Source organism: Sparus aurata, chromosome 14 (genome assembly GCF_900880675.1).
Source record: "Sparus aurata chromosome 14, fSpaAur1.1, whole genome shotgun sequence".
In the NCBI taxonomy this organism is placed as follows: domain Eukaryota; kingdom Metazoa; phylum Chordata; class Actinopteri; order Spariformes; family Sparidae; genus Sparus; species Sparus aurata.
The window spans coordinates 16,123,190-16,144,167 of record NC_044200.1 but is presented as its reverse complement, the minus strand read 5'-3'; the positions used below and the strand labels follow the sequence as shown (position 1 = coordinate 16,144,167).

General features: G+C 44.2%; 1 protein-coding gene across 2 annotated transcripts in view; it reads left to right on the top strand.

The window, feature by feature from the left end:
- The first annotated feature begins 6,903 nt into the window (after positions 1–6,903).
- LOC115595587 (protein O-mannosyl-transferase TMTC2-like) overlaps positions 6,904–20,978 on the top strand; it is a 69,490-nt gene continuing 55,415 nt past the window's right edge. Inside the window, exon 1 of one of the 2 annotated variants that reach the window (XM_030440242.1) lies at positions 6,904–7,387. In XM_030440242.1, coding sequence (XP_030296102.1) covers positions 7,305–7,387 — 83 coding nt within the window. In that variant the 5' untranslated portion in view covers positions 6,904–7,304. The remainder of the gene's footprint in view (positions 7,388–20,978) is intronic. The other variant, XM_030440243.1, reaches the window with a different exon arrangement.

The window sequence follows — 20,978 nt, the reverse complement described above, 5'->3', positions numbered from 1 at the left end:
CCAAACCGGACTGACACGAATGCAAGCAGTTCAAGATGTGAGCGATTCTTGTTTTGGGACATGGGTTTCTTGTTGTGGGCACGTGAGTCACGTCCTGTCGACCTGTCCTGTCCTTGATGCTCGCACGCATGTTTTGCGCGCCATCTATGTGTACACAAACACACCCCGGCACGGTCACTTTCATGTGCCCACATGGAAGACAATGGAAAATGACACGATTAAAAGACCGTCTCCTTCCAGAGATGCACACAAACAAGCACACGGGGAGAACAGGATATGATGAAGGCTGGTGCCGGGGGGACAGAAATAGATTGCATGGGGGATATCGTGCCATTCCACCTTAAGCTGTCTTTTTCATTGCAAGGTAGGAATGTGAGGAAGTGACGAGGAAGAGAGGGGAGTGCGTCAAACACTTGCATAGCCCCCTTCGGGCTGTGATTGCCGTTTTCTCACGGTGGTGTTGGGATATGATTCAATTTCCTGCTCCTTGATCTGAAAAAATCATCTCATGGTTCCTCCGACTTCACGGACAGGAAGGGACATTTCCTGATTGTACACTTCATCCATTAACATCTACGAAATTAGTCCGCAGCTGGTGAATGGTGTGTTTTCGTGAATGGCTCTTGATTAATGAACACTGGAGCATCAAGGGCCGAAGGGAACTGGCAGACTTTATCAAGCCTCCGCACAACTTAAAAAACAGGGGAAAGGGAGTGACAGCACACCCAATCATAATGTCTTCCATCTGAGAATAATCACCATGTTGTCCTGTTTTGACTGTCCCGAGTGCAAACTGGGATTTTCTTTTTTTTCTGGCTTGGGCAGGCCGCCATCCGAGAGAAGGGTGCCAGGAAGTGGTCCTGGCTGCCATCGTCGTGCCCCTCCAGTGAGGAGCGGTGTTCATTTCCCTGCCAGATGCCCTGCTTGTGAGAAAGAGGGGATTTGGCTGGACGTTGATCTGGGCACACACTGCTTGTTTTCTGTTTTTTTTTTTTTTTTTCCTAGATTAAAATCGCTGTTATCGCTTCAAGTCATTGCAGATCCATCCTCTGAAGAGTAAGTGGACGAAAAAATGCATTTCACACCTGTCAGGGACGTTTCTGAAGATGTGTAAACCGCCACGTCAAGCCGCGAAAGATGTTTGACACCGAGCTTCAAACAATGTTACACTCAAGGAGCGGACAGATGCTGTTTTTCACCATGAAACGGAGTCATCACATACTTCCAAGCCTTGTCCCTCTGATTCATGTTTTCCGTTTATCTTGCCCATTCTTTTGCAATGTTATCCAGATTAATTTCAAATTAGATCAATCGAAAACATCTGCCAAGTCAACGAAAACGGTCAGAGAAAACTGGAGAACACTGTTTTGTTTGACTTCTAAAGAGTTTTACTCCAGTTCTAAAGCTTTGGCCCTTTGATTAAATGGCTTTATTCTCCTGTCTTAATATGGTGTTACATGATTCCAACACCGAGCTGCTTTGTTTGTGTATCAATCTAGAAAATATCTGTTGGTCTGTTTGTTATTTGCATATGTTGAGAACCGTTCATCTGATCCACTTCACACTTGGCAGGTCCCAAGGACCCAAGGAAGTGCAGTCCAAGCACAGAGAGTTGAATTTGGTGCAATTTGGACAAGTTAGATATAGATAAGTTCTGAATAAAAAGGGGGGCGTGGCATCTGTGCACTGGCTTCACAGCTCAGCAGACTGAAGCTGGGCCCACACGTCCTCCCTCTCATGTGGTCTCATGGGGAAGCAGACATAAACAAAGTGGCGATTAGTATGGTGCAACAACAAGTCTGGATGAGTTGGGAGAGGCGGTCAACATGGGTTTTCTATTATTTAGAGGGAACTGGAAGTGTGATATTAAGTTTCTGTTGTCAGTAGTATGCTAGCTAATGTTGGAAAGATCACCAATGGAATGATTACCACTGCTGGCAGCAGGAGGCTTACAACTGGATCTGTAAACAGATAATATGTGCCATGTTTTGAACAGGCACTGCCCTAGTTAATTAAATATAAAGGTGCATTGAGTAACTTTTTTAGCAACCATTTTGGTTATAAATACAGTATTCTTGAATAACAAGACTTCTTCTCCTTTACTTCCGTTCTATTTCTACCTTTTTAATCATATTGTTTATTTTTGCCATTGGTTTTGTCTTTCGTAATATTATGTTGTTTTGCTGCTGGGACCAACAAATGTCCCCCGTTTGCAGGACATTAAAGAGTTTCTGATTCGGATTCTGGTTCTAGATCAGCAATTTGGGGTTTGTGTTCTCCCTTGACGATAACTCTTTCGAAAAGAAAAGTAAACATAAGACTTTAAAGTACATCTATGTATCAAGGGCTCCGTCTCTGTCTGTTTATAGGCCTGTAAGAAAAAGTTGCATAGTGCACCTTTAAAGGCAGGATACCGCCAGTATAACTGCACACTGCTGCTGACTGTGAGCTGTCATTAGCTAGTTAGCTCAGTTAGCCATGCAGCTAGGGATCTGGACTGGGAGTTTGGAGCAGCAGGGGAGTGTAGGTGTTAGTTAGAATGCTTTCTTTAATCTAACCACAATACATCAATTTCATAATGTCAAAACATTTTTTAAAATTCTAATTAATTGGTTAATTTTTTTAATGTTTTCACCTAAATTTCTTACATATTGCAGCTTTAATGTCCTGTTTAAATCCTCAGTCTGTGGGCTGAGATTTCAGGGATGTTAAAGTAAAAAAAAACAAAAAACACAACATTTCATTGTACTTACATCATGTTTTCACAAACTGCAATGTTTAATGGATGTGACAGAAGGAAAAGTTTTTCTCTGTCATGTAGAATAAACCCCTGAGTATTCGTACTGTCTTTTACCGTCAGCGGGTTTAAAGACTTCCCCGAGGTTCAGTTGAATAAATTGGATTTATTTTACGGTAGCTGTGCACTCAGGAAGCGTCGGCAGAAGAGCCTCCAAGGTAATTTAACAGGTTTAGCTTCCCTCCCTTTTTTTTTTATTCCAGCGGCTTCACACTCCAAAGCTCATCAAATTTATTGTACAGGGTAATGATAACAGTAAAGGTTAGCCTGAGCTGCTGCTCTTTACGGTTATGGTAATCTCTTTCAGTTTTCATTTTATTTGAACAATCTGTGTTTTCTTTTTCTTTTTTTTTTTTTTGGAACAAACCCACTGAACCCTTTTAAACACTATTCTACAATACATCATTAGTGCGGTTTAACAGTATACTTACAATAACAAACACTCATCATCTTAACATCTAAATCTAGAGCCGAACCCAAACAACCAGCAAACCGCCAGTTTTGTTCAGAGTTATATTTCTGATGGAGGGGGGTTGTTCCATAAAAAACCAGGGTGGATTTGATCTGATGTGTGATATCGTCGCTGGGCTTCACTGTTGATATTAATACCATGAGAGTTATTTCTGTGAGGGCAGGGCCCAGGCCCGGTCCCTCCAGCTGTGATTATCTGTTTCCTGTGCGATGGTTATCAGCTGGGGTGATGAAGCAGTGGTTCCGGAGTATTTAGCACAGGGAAATTACCATTACTCGCCTTGTGTGGCTCAAAGGGTAGCGGAAATCTCTCAATAACAGCATCAGTGGAAGTTGACTTTGTTGGAAAGGATTGTCCTGTTGGTCAGTTTTGTCTCTTGGATTGGATATGTAAACTCAAATAACCCCGTAAACATAAGAAACAACATATCAAAGCCACACAATTTGACAGTTATGAACAATAACCTGTGCACAAGGTGTTGATTTTCTCTTGGTATCTGTTTTTTCACATGTAAATCAAACATTTGAACATGTAAATCTGAAAAGAAAGTGTGGCTTCTTCACAGATTAATGAAAATGTCCCCATGTGTAGATTAAAATTGTCACATGTAGCAACAAAACATAAAAAAGCTCAAGAAAAGAAATCACCTGTTACTTCACATGTGAATTAGGTGATGTCACAATATCAGATAGAGGATGCAAAGGTGCCACTTGCTCATCAGGATCATAATCGTCCATATCCCATGATTCCATTGGTTTCCCTTGTAATCCCATAAATTTCACCTGTTACTTTATAGGTTTCGCATGTAATCCCATAGGTTTTACCTGTCATTCAGTGGGTTTTCTATGTAATCCCATAGGTTTAATTTATAACCGCATAGGATTCACCTGAAATCCTATGGGTTTCACATGTAATCCCATAAATTTAACATGTAATCCCATAGGTTTTACATGTAAACTCATAGGTTTTACCTGAAATCCCATAGGTTTCACATGTAATCCCATAGGTTTCACCTGAAATGCTATAGGTTTCACATGTTATTCCATATATTTCTCCTCTAATTTCATGAATTTCACCTGTAATCCCATAGATTTCACGTGAAAACCCATAGGATTTACATGTGATCCCATAGGTTTCACAAATAATCCCATAGGTTTCGTCCCATTAAATCCCTTTAACTCCATGGATTTCACCTGTAATTTTATAGGTTTAATTTGTAATTCCATAAATTTCACATGTAATCCCATAGCCCTCACATGGGCTGTGACATGGGATTCACATATTATACCATGAAAATGTTCTAAAGCCACGTTTCCCATGTGCAAAGTACATGTTTAATCTGTGCTGGGCACATGTTACACATATGTCACATGTGATTCTAACACGATTTCACCTGTGCATGTGTACACATCCGACCACATGTGTGTTTCTACACATGTGAAACTGAATGTTTTTGTTCTGTAAGGGCAGGAAGAAGAGAAGAAAAATATGCAAGCATTTGTCAGTGAAAAGAACAGGAATGTGTTTTTAATGAGCGCCTCCATGCAGTTTAAATTACAAGCCCCATAAATGATTGTCACTTCCTAAAACAGACAAAAACCAAATAGGAAGCGGAGGAAGAAAAATACATTCATCAAAAACGACAAATATTTAGACTTTTATTTTTGAAATGCGGAGGGGGAAAAAAAAGAGCAAACACCGCACGCATGTTGAGTGATTCCTCGTCGTCCGTTTCCCAGAGCCCTCAGCTGCCCTTCCACAAACCTAAACCAAGAAGTGGTGTTTTTATGTAGGACTGTTGCTTGTTTACACGTAAAGGGCGAGCAGTATATTCATTATGCTCGGCCACGGTGAGGACGGAGCAGGTAATCAGTCAGAGGGAGTAAACACTTTTTCCCCTGCAATGTGTTTATTTTGCCCCGGGGCCTGTTTGCACACTCTCTACAGGAATATTCCCCCCTCTTTTTTCCTTTGCTAATCCCTTAATCACTTGTGACGACTGCGAGACAGAGCAGCCCTTGTCCCCACGGGGGCAGAGTGAGGGCGCCGTGTGCGTCCCGAAGGCTTTTGTGTTTGCATGTGAGCAAAAAGTGTGTGTTTTGATGAAGACCTGACAAAAAACAAAACAAAAAAAAAACCCAAAAACAAACGAGAAGGTCAGATTTGTGAGGTTGTGTTGAAAGGGCCGAGTGTCTCCTTATCCAAACACACGCTCTCATCTCGACACTGATGAACGCAGCAGAAGAGGAAGCTCCTCAACATCGGTCTCAGGTACAAAAACACAGCCGTCCGCCTTCTCTAAACAGTCAAGCAGGTTCCGTGAGGACAAGGTCAAGTCTTGTCCGCCGTCGGGGTCACCGGGTGCCACTGTTACAAACGACTCCATCCACCGTCTCACCCATCATCAGATGACACCCTCACACGCTATACATCCTTCTCCAACCATCTGGTTTTGTGGATTTCTTCGCTCTGAGCTCCGACCAGGAGACAGGCGTCGGTCCAGCTGGTAGTCAGCAGGACCGGGCCTCAAAAACTGACTGCCATATGCATCCTCGCCGTAGGATGAGGCAAAGAAGTTCATCAATCACACCTCCTCTCTCTGTATAGACAGCAGGGGGGTTGGTGTAAAGCAAATCAATCAATATTTTTAATTCAGGGTCAGAATGAGAAGGTATGATATGAACAGCAGCAGCAGCAGCACCATGTTGGGTATTTAGCAGGACACCTCACATCCTCGCCTAACACTGTATCAGTATCGGCGTATATGTTGCCTTTCTTTTAGAGGTTATATCAGAAAAAGACGCTTGCCATGACTTTTCATTATTACATTTCCAGTGTATTGTTCTGTAAATTTCCATAAGAATTTGACAACTTCATTTGAGAGATTGGTAGTCTGGAGAACATTTGCATATTGTACATTGTAGTTGTTCTTCTTGATATCTTTTTTCTTTATCTTATTAGTCTTATCATTTCTTATATTCTTAATAAATATGTATTTTTTATCTTTTTACCTTGCGCTTTATTGTAAAACGGCATTCAGTGTGGGAGGCAAAGGAAGACTTTCACTGTTAATTTTAACATTTGACATGAAGGTATTTTGATTTTACAGATTATTGATTATTGGTAAAACGCAGTTTGTTGTTGGGAAATTACTATATAAAAAGAGATTTTGTAATAAAACACCCATCAGATTCTTGTTATGAGTATGTTGCTATAGAATTGTTGCATTGTACTTAAAATTGAATTATTGATGTTACAGTAAAATGCACGTTACTTTGCTCATATTTGGGAGAAATGACATTTTTTTCTAAAGTTCTTGGCAGAATATGTTTTAAACCTTATATCAAACATTTTTACTGTGTATTTGTACTGAACAGTCCATACATCGGCTGTATTCAAAAAAAGAAAATGCAGTTAAATCAACATGGCAAACGTTCATAAATATAAATATGAATATAAATGTTCCTCTTCGCCTGCCTGTGCAGCCTGATTCTTATTCCACTCCATCACTAATGCGTAAAAACACATTTACTCATCTCCACCACTCGCCACCTCTTCCCCCCCCCCCATCCCCCCCACCAGTGCGGAGCCCGGTGCGCATGCGCGGCCTGGGTGGAAAAACCACATGCGTCTCCCCGCTCCGCTCTCTCCAGTGCCGAGGCGGAGAGATGCGCACACCCAGGACGCCGCAGCACAGAAATGCGCACAGCTCCCCGAACCGGGACCCGGCGGCAGCTTCGCCTCCTCCACAGCCTCGACCCGCCTCTCAGCGCCATGGGTTAGAGGGGAACATGGCAAACTTTGACACACTTTGCACGTCACGGGAGATAAAACCCTGCGTTGTCTGGAGAGCTGCGCCGGCGAGCGGCTGAATCGAGAGCACAATAACAGAGAGACTTTGACAGAGCCGGTGGTGCTGGTGGTCGTGGACCGTGCTGGTGGTGGTGTTGGTGTTGGTGGCGTGGCGGGGAGGGGGAGACCTGATTACCAGTCATCATTTCTACCCCGGCTCCTCTCCCACTCCGCCTTTGAGAGATGATCACGGAGCTGGTGTGCACCGCCGTGGCTGTGGGTCTCTATCTGAACACGCTGGACGCAGATTTCTGCTACGATGACAGGTAAGGTTTCGCCATCCCCAGCACCATCACCATCCACTGCTGCTCCCTCCACCTGTCAGCTCCTCTCCTCACCTCCACGCCTTCCCCGCGCGTTTTGCATGTGCTTTTGTCCGCAGCCTGTCATGAATCACCGCTCATCCTCCAGATGTAGAGAAAGCCACACAGACAGACAGGCAGAGGGAAGGAAGAGGGGAGTGTAGGGAAACCCGAACAGAGAGGATGTTATAATAGATGGTGGGTTCTTCTAAGTTGGACCGGTATCTTCTCATGGTCCACCAGCTGCGGAGGTGAAGTTCAACACGTTGTGAGGTGAAGAGCAGCCCGCTGAGCGCATCAAGTGCCTCAGATGCTCTTTGTGTGGATGAAGCGGCACAATGCCGAGAGCCGCACCGGGTGGGAGTCACAGCTCGTTTGACCCGGGCAGTTTTCATTTTGCAAACAGCTGAACAAACATGTCAACACCAGAATCTGTGCAGGAGCTGATGGACTGTGGTGTGATGTGGGGTAGAGGTGTAGAGGTGGAGGGAAAGGTGGAGAAGACATGACTTTAAAACTTATTCTGCTGATTTAAAGGGGCACTGTGTAGTTTTAGAGATGGAATTTTGATATTTACATGTATTTATCTATTGCAAACTCAGAAAACTTTGTCTTTTGCATAACACTGCACTGTGTGAAGCCAGAAAGGTGGCAGGGTCTGCCATGTGTGTTGACCTTTAAGGTCAGTTTGTTTGCTGAGTTTATTCAGTCAAGTTTGTTTCTTTAGTTTGTTAAGGCTTAAAAATATCAGTCGATGAAGGCCTTTCTCTTTTGATTGAACTGTCTTCCACAAAAACTGCGAAGTGCACCTTTAAGTCCACAGAATGTCAAAAGAAAGATAGTGAAAAAGACTCAACGCTGTTCTTCATTTACTGTCATACATGACGAAGAAAAGCAGCGAGTCCTCGTGTTTAAGAATCCGGAACGCGCTAACGTTTGACACATTTCTTCATAGAATGACTGAAACGATTAATCCATAATAAAAATTTGGCGGTTCGTTATTCCGTTCGACTAAACGATTAAGGGACTGATAGCTGCAGCTCCGCTCCTGCGAATATACATCGGTGAGATCAATATCGAGACAAAAGAGAAAACCATACCAAGGCTGCAACGGACCATTATTTGAATTAACTAATTAATTGATCTGCAGATTATTTTACCCATAAATCAATGTCATCTAGTCTTTGAAGGGGCACTATGTAGTTTTGGGGAAGAGAAAGATCGTCTAACAAACTGTCTTTGTTTGATGACTGAACGAACACACTGATCTTAAAGAACAACACAAATTCATATGGTTTTACTTTGTTTATGTGGCGGACCCTGCCACCTTTCCAGCTTCAAACAGTGTTCTGGGGACCTCTGAGCATAGCTTGTTTATTCACTTATGGCAAAGACTTTGTATTATTACCTCATTAATATTGTAAATATTAAAATTCTGGGTTTGAATCTATTCTCCAAAGCTACATAGTGCCCCTTTAACATGTCAGAAAACTTTAATATCACAAAAAAATGTTTACTCTCTGACTTTTTCCTCAAATATTTGGCCTTTTTCTTCTTCTTAAACGTTCCACACTTTCTTCTAAGGCTGCGACTAATTATTACTTTCATCGCTGATTGATCTGTTGATTGTTTTCTTGATTCATCGATGAGCTGTTCGGTCTATAAATGTCCGAAAAATGTGAAAAATGTCGTTCTGTTCCACAACCCAGCGATAACGAATTGATGAATCGCCGCAGCTCTACTCTCATCTCCCTCTTTCTTCTTCTCATCAGTCTGATGTGTTTCATCTGCGCTGGCGAGAGTGATCGCCCTTTGTGTAAACTCTCACTAGTTGCACCGCAGCTGCTCCTCTTATAAAACAGAGCGAGGGGAACAGGTAGTTCTTCTTTCGCCCCGGGAAGCCATGCATGTACGTACAGGATTTTGGCTCCCGCTTACAGTTCTGTCAAAATTGATGATAATTAGTCTTCCATTATCGAGGGTGAAGACCACTGATATGCGCGGTATGTGGTAGATTTCTCCCGGGATTAAAAAAGAATGACGAGGCAGCGAGCAGGTCGCCTCCCCCAGTCAGTGGCTGCTGGTCTGGCATGCATCTCCAGACACCCGTGGGAGGTCAAAGGTCCCCCCACTTTACTTTTCAGCACCACCAGTGACCCCTCTGTCAGAGGAAAGATGGAGTGTGTGTGGAGGTGAAGGCAGCGGAGAAACGTAGAAATGAGCTCCGTGTTGCCCGCGTCTCCAGTTCTGTCCCAGCGGCTCTTCATCCATCAGCCTCGTCTCCACATGTGACCGTGACACTGCGAGGTTGTCAGAAAATTTTTAAAAAAGGCTTCTCGGTGACATATTGCCCCGCGGCGCTTGCCCCGCCCGCTCCGGCCTACGCTCGCACTCCATCCCCTCGGTGAAAGTTCAGTATCCTCCGACGCCGTGTATCTATCAAAGTCACCATGGTAATTTGCACTCTGGGGGACACGGGCTGGCGTTTTGGTTCAGCGCCCTCAGATGGAGGAGGTTGAATACCAATCAGAGGTCTGACCTTCTCTGGTCGTTTATCAAACGGCGTCGTCTCTCGGGGTCAAGAGCCGTGTGCTCTCGGCCTCCTCCCTCGGGAATCAGGAGAGAGTTACGAGCGAGGAGGGAAGGGCCGCAGTGCGGGGAGGGCTGAAGTGATCGTTCTGGTCTGGAGATGTCTGAAAAAGATTGTCTCGCATGTAGACAAATTTGTGGGTTTTTTTTTTTTTCGAGCTGGGGACGATCTTATCCCACCTTTCACCCTATAATCAAATTGCGGGAGGATTTCACATGCGGTTCTCGAGCGCGGAAGACGAGATGGCGAGGCCGATAGTTTCGTCCAGTGTCGAGGGCCCCTTCAAGTCGCGGGGATGTTCTGGCCGCTCTCTGCTTTTCCAATCATGTCAAGTGTTTTTCCTGGGCACTGCTCAGGGCCCGGCCGAGCGCTCCCTCTCTCTCTCTTGGCTCAGCGGTAATCCCAATGAAAAGCCTCTGCGTGTGAAATGACTAAGTTTTACAGGAGCTGGGAGAGGACTTGAGCCAGGCCATTTTTGATCTGCGGGGGGAAAAAAATGAAGACGTGATCTGTTGGGTTGTGGTCGGGCTTTTTCTTGGGTTAAGGAAGAAGTATTCACAGTGCTGATGTGTTCATGTCTGCACAGGCTGATAGGCTGATTACTTTGAGCGTTTGATTGGAAATGAATTTACCATCACCTCTGAACTCGCCTTTTGAATACCCGTCACCGAGGCTCTGACAGCTTAACAAATGAGGCTCCGCATGACGCGGACATTTCGGTGATATCGCTTTTAAACAACACGTTCTGACAAATGGACCCAGTAATGGACGTCCTCACCGAGAAGACGAGGAACGTTAGTCCGTAGACACAGAGAATAAAGCACGGGACGGGAGATGAAAGGGGCGTCAGGGCGAAATGAAATGCATCCTAAGTGGCTTTCAGCATTCACAGTCACGCATCCCAACGCATCTGTGACCCCGATCACGTCACAGACGCCGCGGCGAACTCAGAAATGCATTATGGTCCCTCTGGGGTTTGATGCGAAAAACATCTTCCCCCTCTTTGTTTCAAGAGCAAAACAATATCATCTTCCGAGCGAGGGGGCTCGTTCTGGTGGAGTCGGGTGAGGTTTTGGATTTCACTGACGGGCACATTCCCTTCACAGTTTCAGCCTCGTTCTGTAATTGAAATGTCCTTACCATTCGAACCGAAAAACAATTAGACAGACCGCAGAAATTACACGGAGGTGACACAGAGCTGTGACGCCGGAGAAGAAAGAAAGACCACAGAGCCCGGTCGCTGCAACATCTGTTACTTTTCTAGCTCGGTTTCTGAGGTTGACCCATAAATGCATCAATATGGGATTGTCTTTAAGAAGTGCCCCTTTCATCACGGTTCAAACCAGAGCGCTGCCTTTATGTATGTTAATGCTGCACACATTGTTTAACCCCCCCCGGGATCACCTATAAATTTGAACAGTACCTCTGCGAAAGCCTCCATATAGCCTTCAACAAAAACACGGAACGAACTGTTTGAGCCCCCTCTCGTTTTTGTTCCTCGCGTCGCTTGCGAGTCGTTCCATGTGTGAATCTCTGCGTAGCGAGCGCGTGGAGGTACGCTCGGTTAAGAAGGAGCATTGTTGGGTCAGGAATGTTCATGCGCTTGTATCAACTGAGATAAGAGAAGCAGTAAATTCAGTTTCAAGCGGGAGGCCGGTGTTTTCTGGTTTTGGAGGGGGGGCAGCACGGTGGCGCAGTGGTTGGCGCTCGTTGCCTCACAGGAAGAAGGTCCTGGGCTCATGAACTGAGGTACTGTGGCTTCCTCCCACGATCCAAAAGACATGCAAGTCAAGTCGATTGGTCACTCTGAATTGCCCGTGAGTGTGAATGGTTGTTTGTCCCTGTACGCCGGCCCTGTGATGAACAGGCGACTTGTCCGCTGTCGGCTGGGATCGGCTCCATCCCCCCCCGTGACTCTGTAAAACAGATGGATGTTTCTGGTGTCTTTGCTATTGACTACTAACTTATTGTACCGTGACCAGTGTATCTAATCAATTTGTCGTTACTTGTTGCTAATTGAAAAGGCAGTTACATCATGAACAACAAACTCCAACACATGCAGGTTTTAATGTGACGTCCTCAGGCTCAGCCTCATGAACTATTTTCCTAGCATGCAACCAAAAGTTACTCCGGTAGCTGACCAAAATCTTGTCCCTCGTCCACAGATTCTGCGGAACAAATAGCGGGTGCGTTTGATGCGTTGTGTTCCGTCCAAAGGAGCCGTGTCATCTCTGAATCGTCCCTGTTTTTTGATGACTGCTCATAATTGATATCTCTTTTGGTTTGGCACTCCCAAGGCTCGCCGTGACGAGCCTCAGCCTACTGTAGTAAACGGTGCCAGGAATATCTGTGCCTCCAGTGGGGCAATTATCTAAAACATGTGCCCTAGTTGTGTTGAGGCTGTTTAAGTTGCAGTATGTTGCCTGGAGCAGATAAATATTGAGGGGTGGGAAAATGTGGGCCAATGAAGTGAGCGAGCGAAATCTCCTCGGCGGAGGTGTGAGCAACACAGCCGAGGTGGAAACGCATGTCTGGCTGTCAGGATGAATATTCAGTGTAAGCTTTGCTAGAAACGACGAGCGCTGCCCACAGACACGAAGAGAATTAAAAGCGAACAATGCGGCGAGTTAAGCTCGTGCAAAAAAAGTGTTTATGAATAGTAATTTGAGACGAGGCAAGAGGCTTTTAGCTAGATTTGCGTACATAAGGGATTATGTGTTTTCAGGGAGGAACAGGCAAACCTCATAAAAAGTGTGGTTTTGGTGGCGAAAAAAAAAAAAAAAGTATTTCGCCATCTCGTGCACCACCCCAGTGTGTTTTTAACATGTTTTTTTACTTATTGACCATGAAAGGAGTTCTGGTATTGATGTCTTGTTTTTGCACTCCGCAGCCTCCTTAGATTCGGCGGCGGCGGAGGGGCCGGGGCCATCAGTCAAACAATAGGAAGGCAGCAGCAGAGAGTCCCATTTTGATTACTAGCACATTTCATTCACGAAAGCACTTAGTGGTCAACGCTGCAGATGTTGTGGCTTTGAAACTGCTCTCAAGCCACAAATGAAGGCTTAAACCCACTCAATATGTTGAATGGGGGTGAATTAGAAGCTCTTCTCGGGTTTATAACGGTGTCCGGTTCAATGTTTTTAAGGAAAGAAACGGCGGTGGATGTGCTGAGGACAGAGAATGAACTGTAAAAGCCCATCTCATCCCGGGATGTGCTCCAGCTTTCACAATCCTTAAAGGGGCAGGGAAAACAGTCTTCTGGCAAACGGAGGAGCTCGCGTGGCTTGCTCTTCATAATGAAAGGGTATGGAGGCACGCACAGGGCAGGTTTTCATAATCAGAAACATTTTGTGAGGGGGTATTGTCATAACAAACAAAATCTCCTTCACGTGCGGCGCTAAGCCGGCGTGAACTTGACTTGAGGCTTCCTCTCACTTCTCTGTCCTTGCGGTTTGACATCTTTCCCCCGCTGCCGGCTTTCAACTGATCTGAGTCATCTTTTGTAACACCTACAATAACCTTCAGTGGGTTTTGAAACAGACAGATCACCACAGCACTTGCCAGTGACCTTCGCTGCTGCTTCTCCACAACAGAGAAACTTTATACCTCAGATATCGTGTGATGCAGGTTGAAATAAATGACTACTCAAGGCGTGAATGTGCCTCTGGCCTTGTCAGTGTCATCGTGGTTACTTGTGACGGATGGTTGAATGTTTTTTTGTGGATAAAGCAGAAATACACAACCTTTCAACTTTCTGTCCTCACGTCTCCCTGTGGTGTAACTCTTAGTGCCGATATTGCAAAGACAGCCTTAGAGACATGGCTAAAACTAGCATCCCGACTAGAAAATAACTGCAAGAATCCCAGGTTGACCTTGGAACCCTGATCTCAGTGTAGGCTGTTTTAAACCGTCTCATGTCCTGGTGGTAAAACACATATCAGCGATTGTGTATTGTATTGTAAGTTCCGTATTGCAAGTTTAAGATGCAGATAAATAAATCTGTCTGGACCTTATTTGAAGAATTCACTACTTTTGGACTCACGTACTAAAATAGTCACAAAGATATCGGAGCCTTGTAATATTAACTCAGACACAATTCGGACCAGACATTGTATGTGATTGTCAACTTGATATCAACTTGAAAGAACAAGAACGCCCTAAAGCTAATATCAGGAGCGACTGTTCATTTCCGCTTTGGTTCATTCGGCTGTTCTCTGCCAGTAGCAGGCCTTCATGACAGGCTCAATAACTATGGTGGTTCATACCACCCCAGTCTCTGAAACCACTTCTCATAAGAACCGGATAAGAAATAGGTTTGTTTATTTTTAGGAAGTCCTTCCATGTCCCATTAGGTCCATACGATGCAGGACGCTGGTTGAGGCTGCATCTGTTAACCCTTGGCCGGCCCTTGTGCTTCACAGGCCGCAGTCTACCCGCCCGTCTGCCAAGACATGACCGCCAAACCTCCGTCCCACGACCCTCCCTGTAAACACACCATATGTGGATCCCAAAACACTGGTATCCACTGACAACAGGGCTTATAAGTTCGCCAGCGCCCTTTTAAAATACACATGCCAAAGCTGTAGGTTCGTCAAGTAACACCCGTGCTGGATTTGGGAGGATGACAACCTCAAACCAAAGATAAAGGGGTGCAAACATCTCACAAGTTTCTTTTCTTGCTAACCACATGCGTGTCCATCACGCTCTTCCCTAACGGAGACCTCTCACAACTGTGCTCGGCAGCTCGGGGTTGAATTTCTCCCTCAGCGCACTAAACTCACTTTGTAAGCAAAGCTCCTTTTTGTGGCGTTGGATTACACTTAGAAGCTGGCGTCCACTTTCTCTCTTCAAACCACGAGGTGGACTTCTGAGACAACTTACAGCAGTTGTGGCGTAATACAAAACCAAACCCAAGCTTGGGATCACACGGATTGCAGGCAGTTACCCTCTCTACCTTTTGTAATCAATAGCCGTTGAGTATCATCTTTCAGTGACTGCCGAGGTTTTTTTTTGTCTGGAGCCCAGAACAGCTGTCAGAACAGAAAATCAAACGTGTTTTTTTCCCCTGCTGCACTTGACAAAGCGCTCACATTTCACTACAGCTCGTAGCAGCTCTGAGTGTGGATACACGCTGACGTGAGCTCTGACTTTCCTCTGAATCTGAAGAGGTCTTGTTTGTGCATGTGGAGGGTGTTCGTGGGTTTCATGTGCACTGACAGCTGTCAGTAGATCAGAACGATGGAGCCGGTGGGAGGTTCTCCACCTAATGGGGCTACTGTTCATTTAATTGCACAGTTCAAAACATTTTTTTCGGGGGGGGGGCAGGTTGTTATGATTTGGCCTACTTTTTGGAACATGTCGACAGTTTCCACCATCAAAACGAGAGGCTGGGTCCAAAAATTAGCCCTCTCTTCTGAGCCCAGCAATGTGATTGAGTCTAACAGAGCGCTGAGTTCAGTGGGCTCACTGGAGGCTCAGCGGGCTCTGGTTTCATGCATGGCGGTTGTGCGATCATCGAGCGGTGCATGCAGGCGAGCGAACGATGCTGACACAAGTTGAACTTTAAGAAAACTGCTTCTTTGACATTTTGGGAAACTCTTAATAGCTTTCTTTCGATCATATCAGATCCCTGACTAAAAGGAGCCAGGAGCAGGGGGCGATTATTAGCCTAGCTTAGCATAAAGACTGGAAGCAGAGGAACATCTAGCTTAGCATTCCCAGTAATGTTCTAACGCTAGAGACAAGCAGCCTTGCATAGTGAAGTGCTTGGATCTTTTCATCACTGCAAGATGGCTAGCAAGCAGTAAGGACTCCACTGGTTGCAGAGCTAATTTAGCCGTTTCTTGCTACCTTCAGTCTTGATGCTAAAATGAGCAAAAAGGAACTACATCTAAAACTGCAACCTGTTGTTTTGCCTCCTTGGTTTTTGTATGGCTTAAACAGATCAACACAAAGTCTAATATGCAAATTCGTTAGCTTTGTATCGGCTGCTAGGCAAATTTTGGGACCTTCAGCCCGAGCAAAGCCAGCTGATTCTTTCCGTTTCCACCTTGTATGGAAAGCTAAACTCACAGACCGTTGGCTGTAGTTTTATTATTATTACCCTACAGACACTGCAGTGATATCCACCTCCCAAAACAAATAAAAATATTACCCCAAATATTCAATAGCTCCTTTAATCTTGCCACTTATCATATTCAAAGATTCGCAAATGAAGACCTCAGTGTAAGCTCCAGCCTTTGGGATTCTTTGAACTTTGGTATGCAAATAAAGTGCACACATAGCAGCTGGCTGAAGCGAGCCGCACTAACATCTTAAACTGCCTGCTGCCATCGTCACCTGAAGCTTTTAGCTGAGTTTGAGAGAAATTGCTTCTGAAGATCAAGTAAGGAATAAATCTTTTTCTTTTGCAAAAAAACAAGCAATTTGTTGGACAAATACCTGTAATGTGACGAGGTGAAAATCGCTGCGCTGTGCGGGCTGCGATGAAACGCCCCTTCATCCCAGCATGGCATTCTGACACTGCGCTGTGCCTTAATTATTATATAAGTGCCAGGCGCTTCACAAAGCCAATAGGGATTCATTAGCTGGGCAACCTTGGCACTGAACCCTGGCTGAGCGCTGCGCACACTCTTTCCCTTCTTCACGCCCGGCTACCCCAGCTAACTCTTGTAAAATATACGAATATGCTTAAGTCTTTCTGGGTCAGAACTGGGCCAACTCTAGATTACCTGATGTGTGGGGGGGGGGGGGGGGGGGGGGGATAAAATTGGTTTGTGCCTCTCACCTCATAAAAACCTGAGCGGGGGAGATTGAGAGACTTGGTGTGAGGGCTTTGAGAGATTTAAGATTCAGGAGAGATCAGATGACAGCCCTCTGCTACCTTTACTCAAGGGCGCAGTGTTTGGTGTTGTGATGTAGGGGGAGTGAAGTGATTATACTTGAAGCTTTGTCGCTCAAGTGTGCTACAGTTGGGGTTTGTTTGCCTTCCATGTCTTTGCGGCACGACATCAGGGACTCTCTGAAGAAAGAAATGTGGAAATAGAACCTGGAGGAGGACATCAAAATGTCCCAAAATCAAAATGTAGTCTCTTCACTTTATCATCTATAGTTATGAGTTTAAAGTATCGGCATTCAAAGTACTTTTACCTCCAAACTACGCTCAATTGAAGTACTCGAGTACATTTATTTTGCTGCATTAGCTGGAGGCTATTAGCTCCATCAGCCAAACACAAGCAGGACATTGCTGTCCACCGGCTGCTAACAGCTAACTAGCTTTCCTCCTGCTGATTTCAACATTGATTTGTTGCATTGTATGGGGAAAAAGACAATTTTGATAATGATTTAACTGCATCCTTTTAATTTAAACGCATTATATTTAGGAAGGTCTTGTGCTACGAAGCCCGTCAGTCCAAAATCAAAATATTGTGTCTTTACTTTGATATTTATCATCTTCAGTTGTTAGTTGGAAGTGTTGGCATCAAAGTACTTTTGTCTTCAAAATATACTCAGCAAGTGCTTTTATTTTTTATTTTTTAGCTGTGTTAGCTGTGGCTATTAGCTCTGTAGCTGTTAGCTCTGTTAGCCTGATACACTGGACACTGCTGTCCACGGGCTGCTAACACAAATACCTCTCCTCCTGCAGATTTGTTTTTCCACAACGTAGCATTATCTGGGAGCAAATAGGATGTTTCCCCTTTCGATAATGAGTTGACTGCCGCCATCGGATTTTAACGTGCTGTATTTTCGTAGCGCTTACGCTAAGTAGCCAGCCAGTGAAAGTAACTGTAGGAAAGGCTTTAGAAGAGACATGCTCATTGTGGATAGCGCTCAGTTCAGTTTGTCGTTTGCTAAGTGATAGTTATACATACATAGAAAAATCTAAATTGGATTGGGGGAAAATCTCAGCTCATCACAAAGACATTTTGTTGTGACAACAACATGACATTAATCTTAGGTCTTGATTTTAGTAATGTATTTTCGAATGTCTTAATTTCTACATGTATAAAACTTTTTTCTAAAGTTTCAGCTTTGCATATAACATAAATCTTTTGTCATCCGTCCACATTCTGTTGAATGAGCTGAGTTTATATGTGTTTAGAAGGAATCAAGTGAGTTCATTTCTCATTCCCATCCACATGATTTACACTGCGGAGGGAGATAGCCTTTCTCCTTTTCCTGTTTCCTCCTGATAAGCGCCTAAAAGCGCAGAACCGCACTTGATAATACAGATAGAGGAAGTGTGGAGGTCCCAGTGCAGCTGTGTTGTTTAGAGGTTCTCCTCATTGTGGCACAATGGGAGGCTATTTAGAGGAGTGAGGAGAGATGATAGTGATTATTATATATAGAAATAGAAGGAATTGGCAACCGTGGTGGGAAAAAAATGTACAAAATGGAGAGAATCTGCGTGGTTTGAGTTGGATTTGAAATTGTAATTTCCTGCTTCACCATATAGCTGCAGTTTTTGGTTCTGTGGTACGTCATTTCCAGCCCAATCGAAAAACACCAGCTCACTCACTCTTGGCTCGACTGGAAGGTAATTATCCCGTGTTTAGAGCCATAAAACACATCATCCTTCAAGCTAACTATCCTCCTTAATTTTCTAAACAGGGCCGGGAAACATTTAAACCAATTTCCCCATCTTGATGGACTGCCCTTTTAAGCATTGCTCAATGGTCCGCTCGCCCATCTCACGGAGGCTGATTTGAACGCCCCATTTCAGCAGAGTTAGGCTTGTGATGGGATCCGCGGCTGGTTTTTTCAGGTACTCTGAGCTCGCTGGAGATAAGGTGAATCGCTGGTTACGTAAACATGGCAGCTCTGACTGTCGGCAAGCCCCAGAGGAAGTGAGCTTTGATAAATGGGAGAAATCTGCATTAGATAACGGCTGTTTTCCCGCCTCAGTCAGCTCGAGATAAACCAGCCACCGTATTTATCTTTTCCACAGAATGTAATTTTGTTGATATTCATGGATCAATGGATATGGGAAAGGGCTGTATTGTTACTGTGCTTTCCTGATGAGCTATGACAACACTTTCATTTATTTCTGATGCGTATTGGTGGAAATCTACCACACCACAGTTCTATCTCCTTCACAGTTCATGCCTTCAATTTACTATTTTCATCTTTTTATCTGGTGGACTGTGCTGAAGGTCACTGAATTATGCATGTTCTGCTTTTGATAGTTTATACGAGCGCTGTGATGCATTTTTCACTTTCATTTTGATAAGAGACACGCCGCGGGGAGCTTGGACTCTGTCAATACTTTGACTGGTTGCCCCCTGCCGGAAAGAAATCCAGTATCCCGGCCAATTAATCAGTCTTTTTCATGTGAATTTGATCTTCCACAGACACTGTCCTGCTGTAGATTGGTATCTGTGCTCTGTAGATATGGACAGCCGACAGATTAGGGGTCACTACAGAGTGCGACGGTGGCAGCTCATCCACCACACTGTGCACTACATCACAAAATCCGCACAGACATTTTCCCCCAAGGCTTGCTCATTACCGTGATACCACATCCAGTCAATCCATTACAGAGGTGGCTGACAACGACAATTTAATCCACACACCGCAGCCTCTCTCGCTTCCCCCTGCGAGGACCAGCAGGATCTACTCGCTGAGTGTTATCAACACAAGGAACATGTGACATCCCTCATGCAGACAGGAAAAAAATGTATCTAAACGTGAAATGAATTTATCCTGGTGTATTTTTTTCTCTTTGATACACACGAACATATGGAACACATGCTATCATTAGCATAGCATTTTAAAGGAAAGGTTTTGGATATTGTACGCTAATTTTCTTTTTGTAGAGGGCGAGATGAGAAAACTGATACCACTGTCTGTCTTTTATCATAAGTATGAAGCTACCACCAGTAGCTAACTAAGTTAGCTTAGCACAGAGGCTGGAAACATGGAAGGAGCTAGCTTGTTTCTGTCCAAAGGTAACAAAATATGACCACCAGCACCTCTGAAGCTCACTGACTAACATGCCAGTTCTACTTTGTTTCGAAACCAAAGAGTAAAAATAAAAATGGCACTTTGCTATTTTATGAAGAGGACAGATGATATCATTAACATAGTTAACAGCTCAAGTTTTGGGAAATACATTCTTATTCAGTTCCTTGTTGAGAGTTAGATGAGCAGATTGCTTCCGCTGTAACGTCTTTACTGTAAATATGAAGATACTGCCAGTAGCTGGCCAAGTTAGCTTACCTAATTTAAGTTAGCTTAAACTGTAAACAAGGGGAAAAACAGACGTCAGAAGGCAACAAAGTCTATCTACTGCTCACCTATAAACATGCTGTATCTGTTTTGTTTCATTTGTGCCATAAACAAAATGTTAAAATGAGAATTTGCTGTTTTATATGTGTTTTTTACAATTGCAATACGAGTGGTGAAATACCTCCAGTACTGCCTAAAATACATGAGATGAGATCGTAACGGCAAGTGACTATATATCATTTTTTCAGTGCAGTGGTATCAGATTGGTTCTTGGTATCAGCCAATACACAAAGTTCAGGTATTGGAACAACAAATTGGAAAAACAATTTTCCTTTTTAAGTGAGCTTTGGATGTTCTTGTTGGTGGATTTTGTGACCTTCAGACATGCTATGCTACGCTAACTGGCTGTTGAACTTCTCCTTCGAGCGTACAGCCTCATGTCAGTGCTTTTGTCTTTTTTTTTTCACAGTGGAAATGAGGAGGGAAGTGATCTGTTTCTTTCCATCAGTGCTTTTCTCTCGCTGTGATTTATGTGTATATATTGAATAACAAAAAGAAACAACTTGGCCACACTCAACTTGTAACCCAGTCTTCCATACAAATGTCATGACGTTGTGGCATGACATCATGTCTGCTTGTCCCTGCAGTCCATCTCAGAAGGGAATATGGTACTTTTATGATGTTATACGATGCGTTTTATGGTTTCATAATGGAGTTTCCTGCAGCATTTTAAAGAGG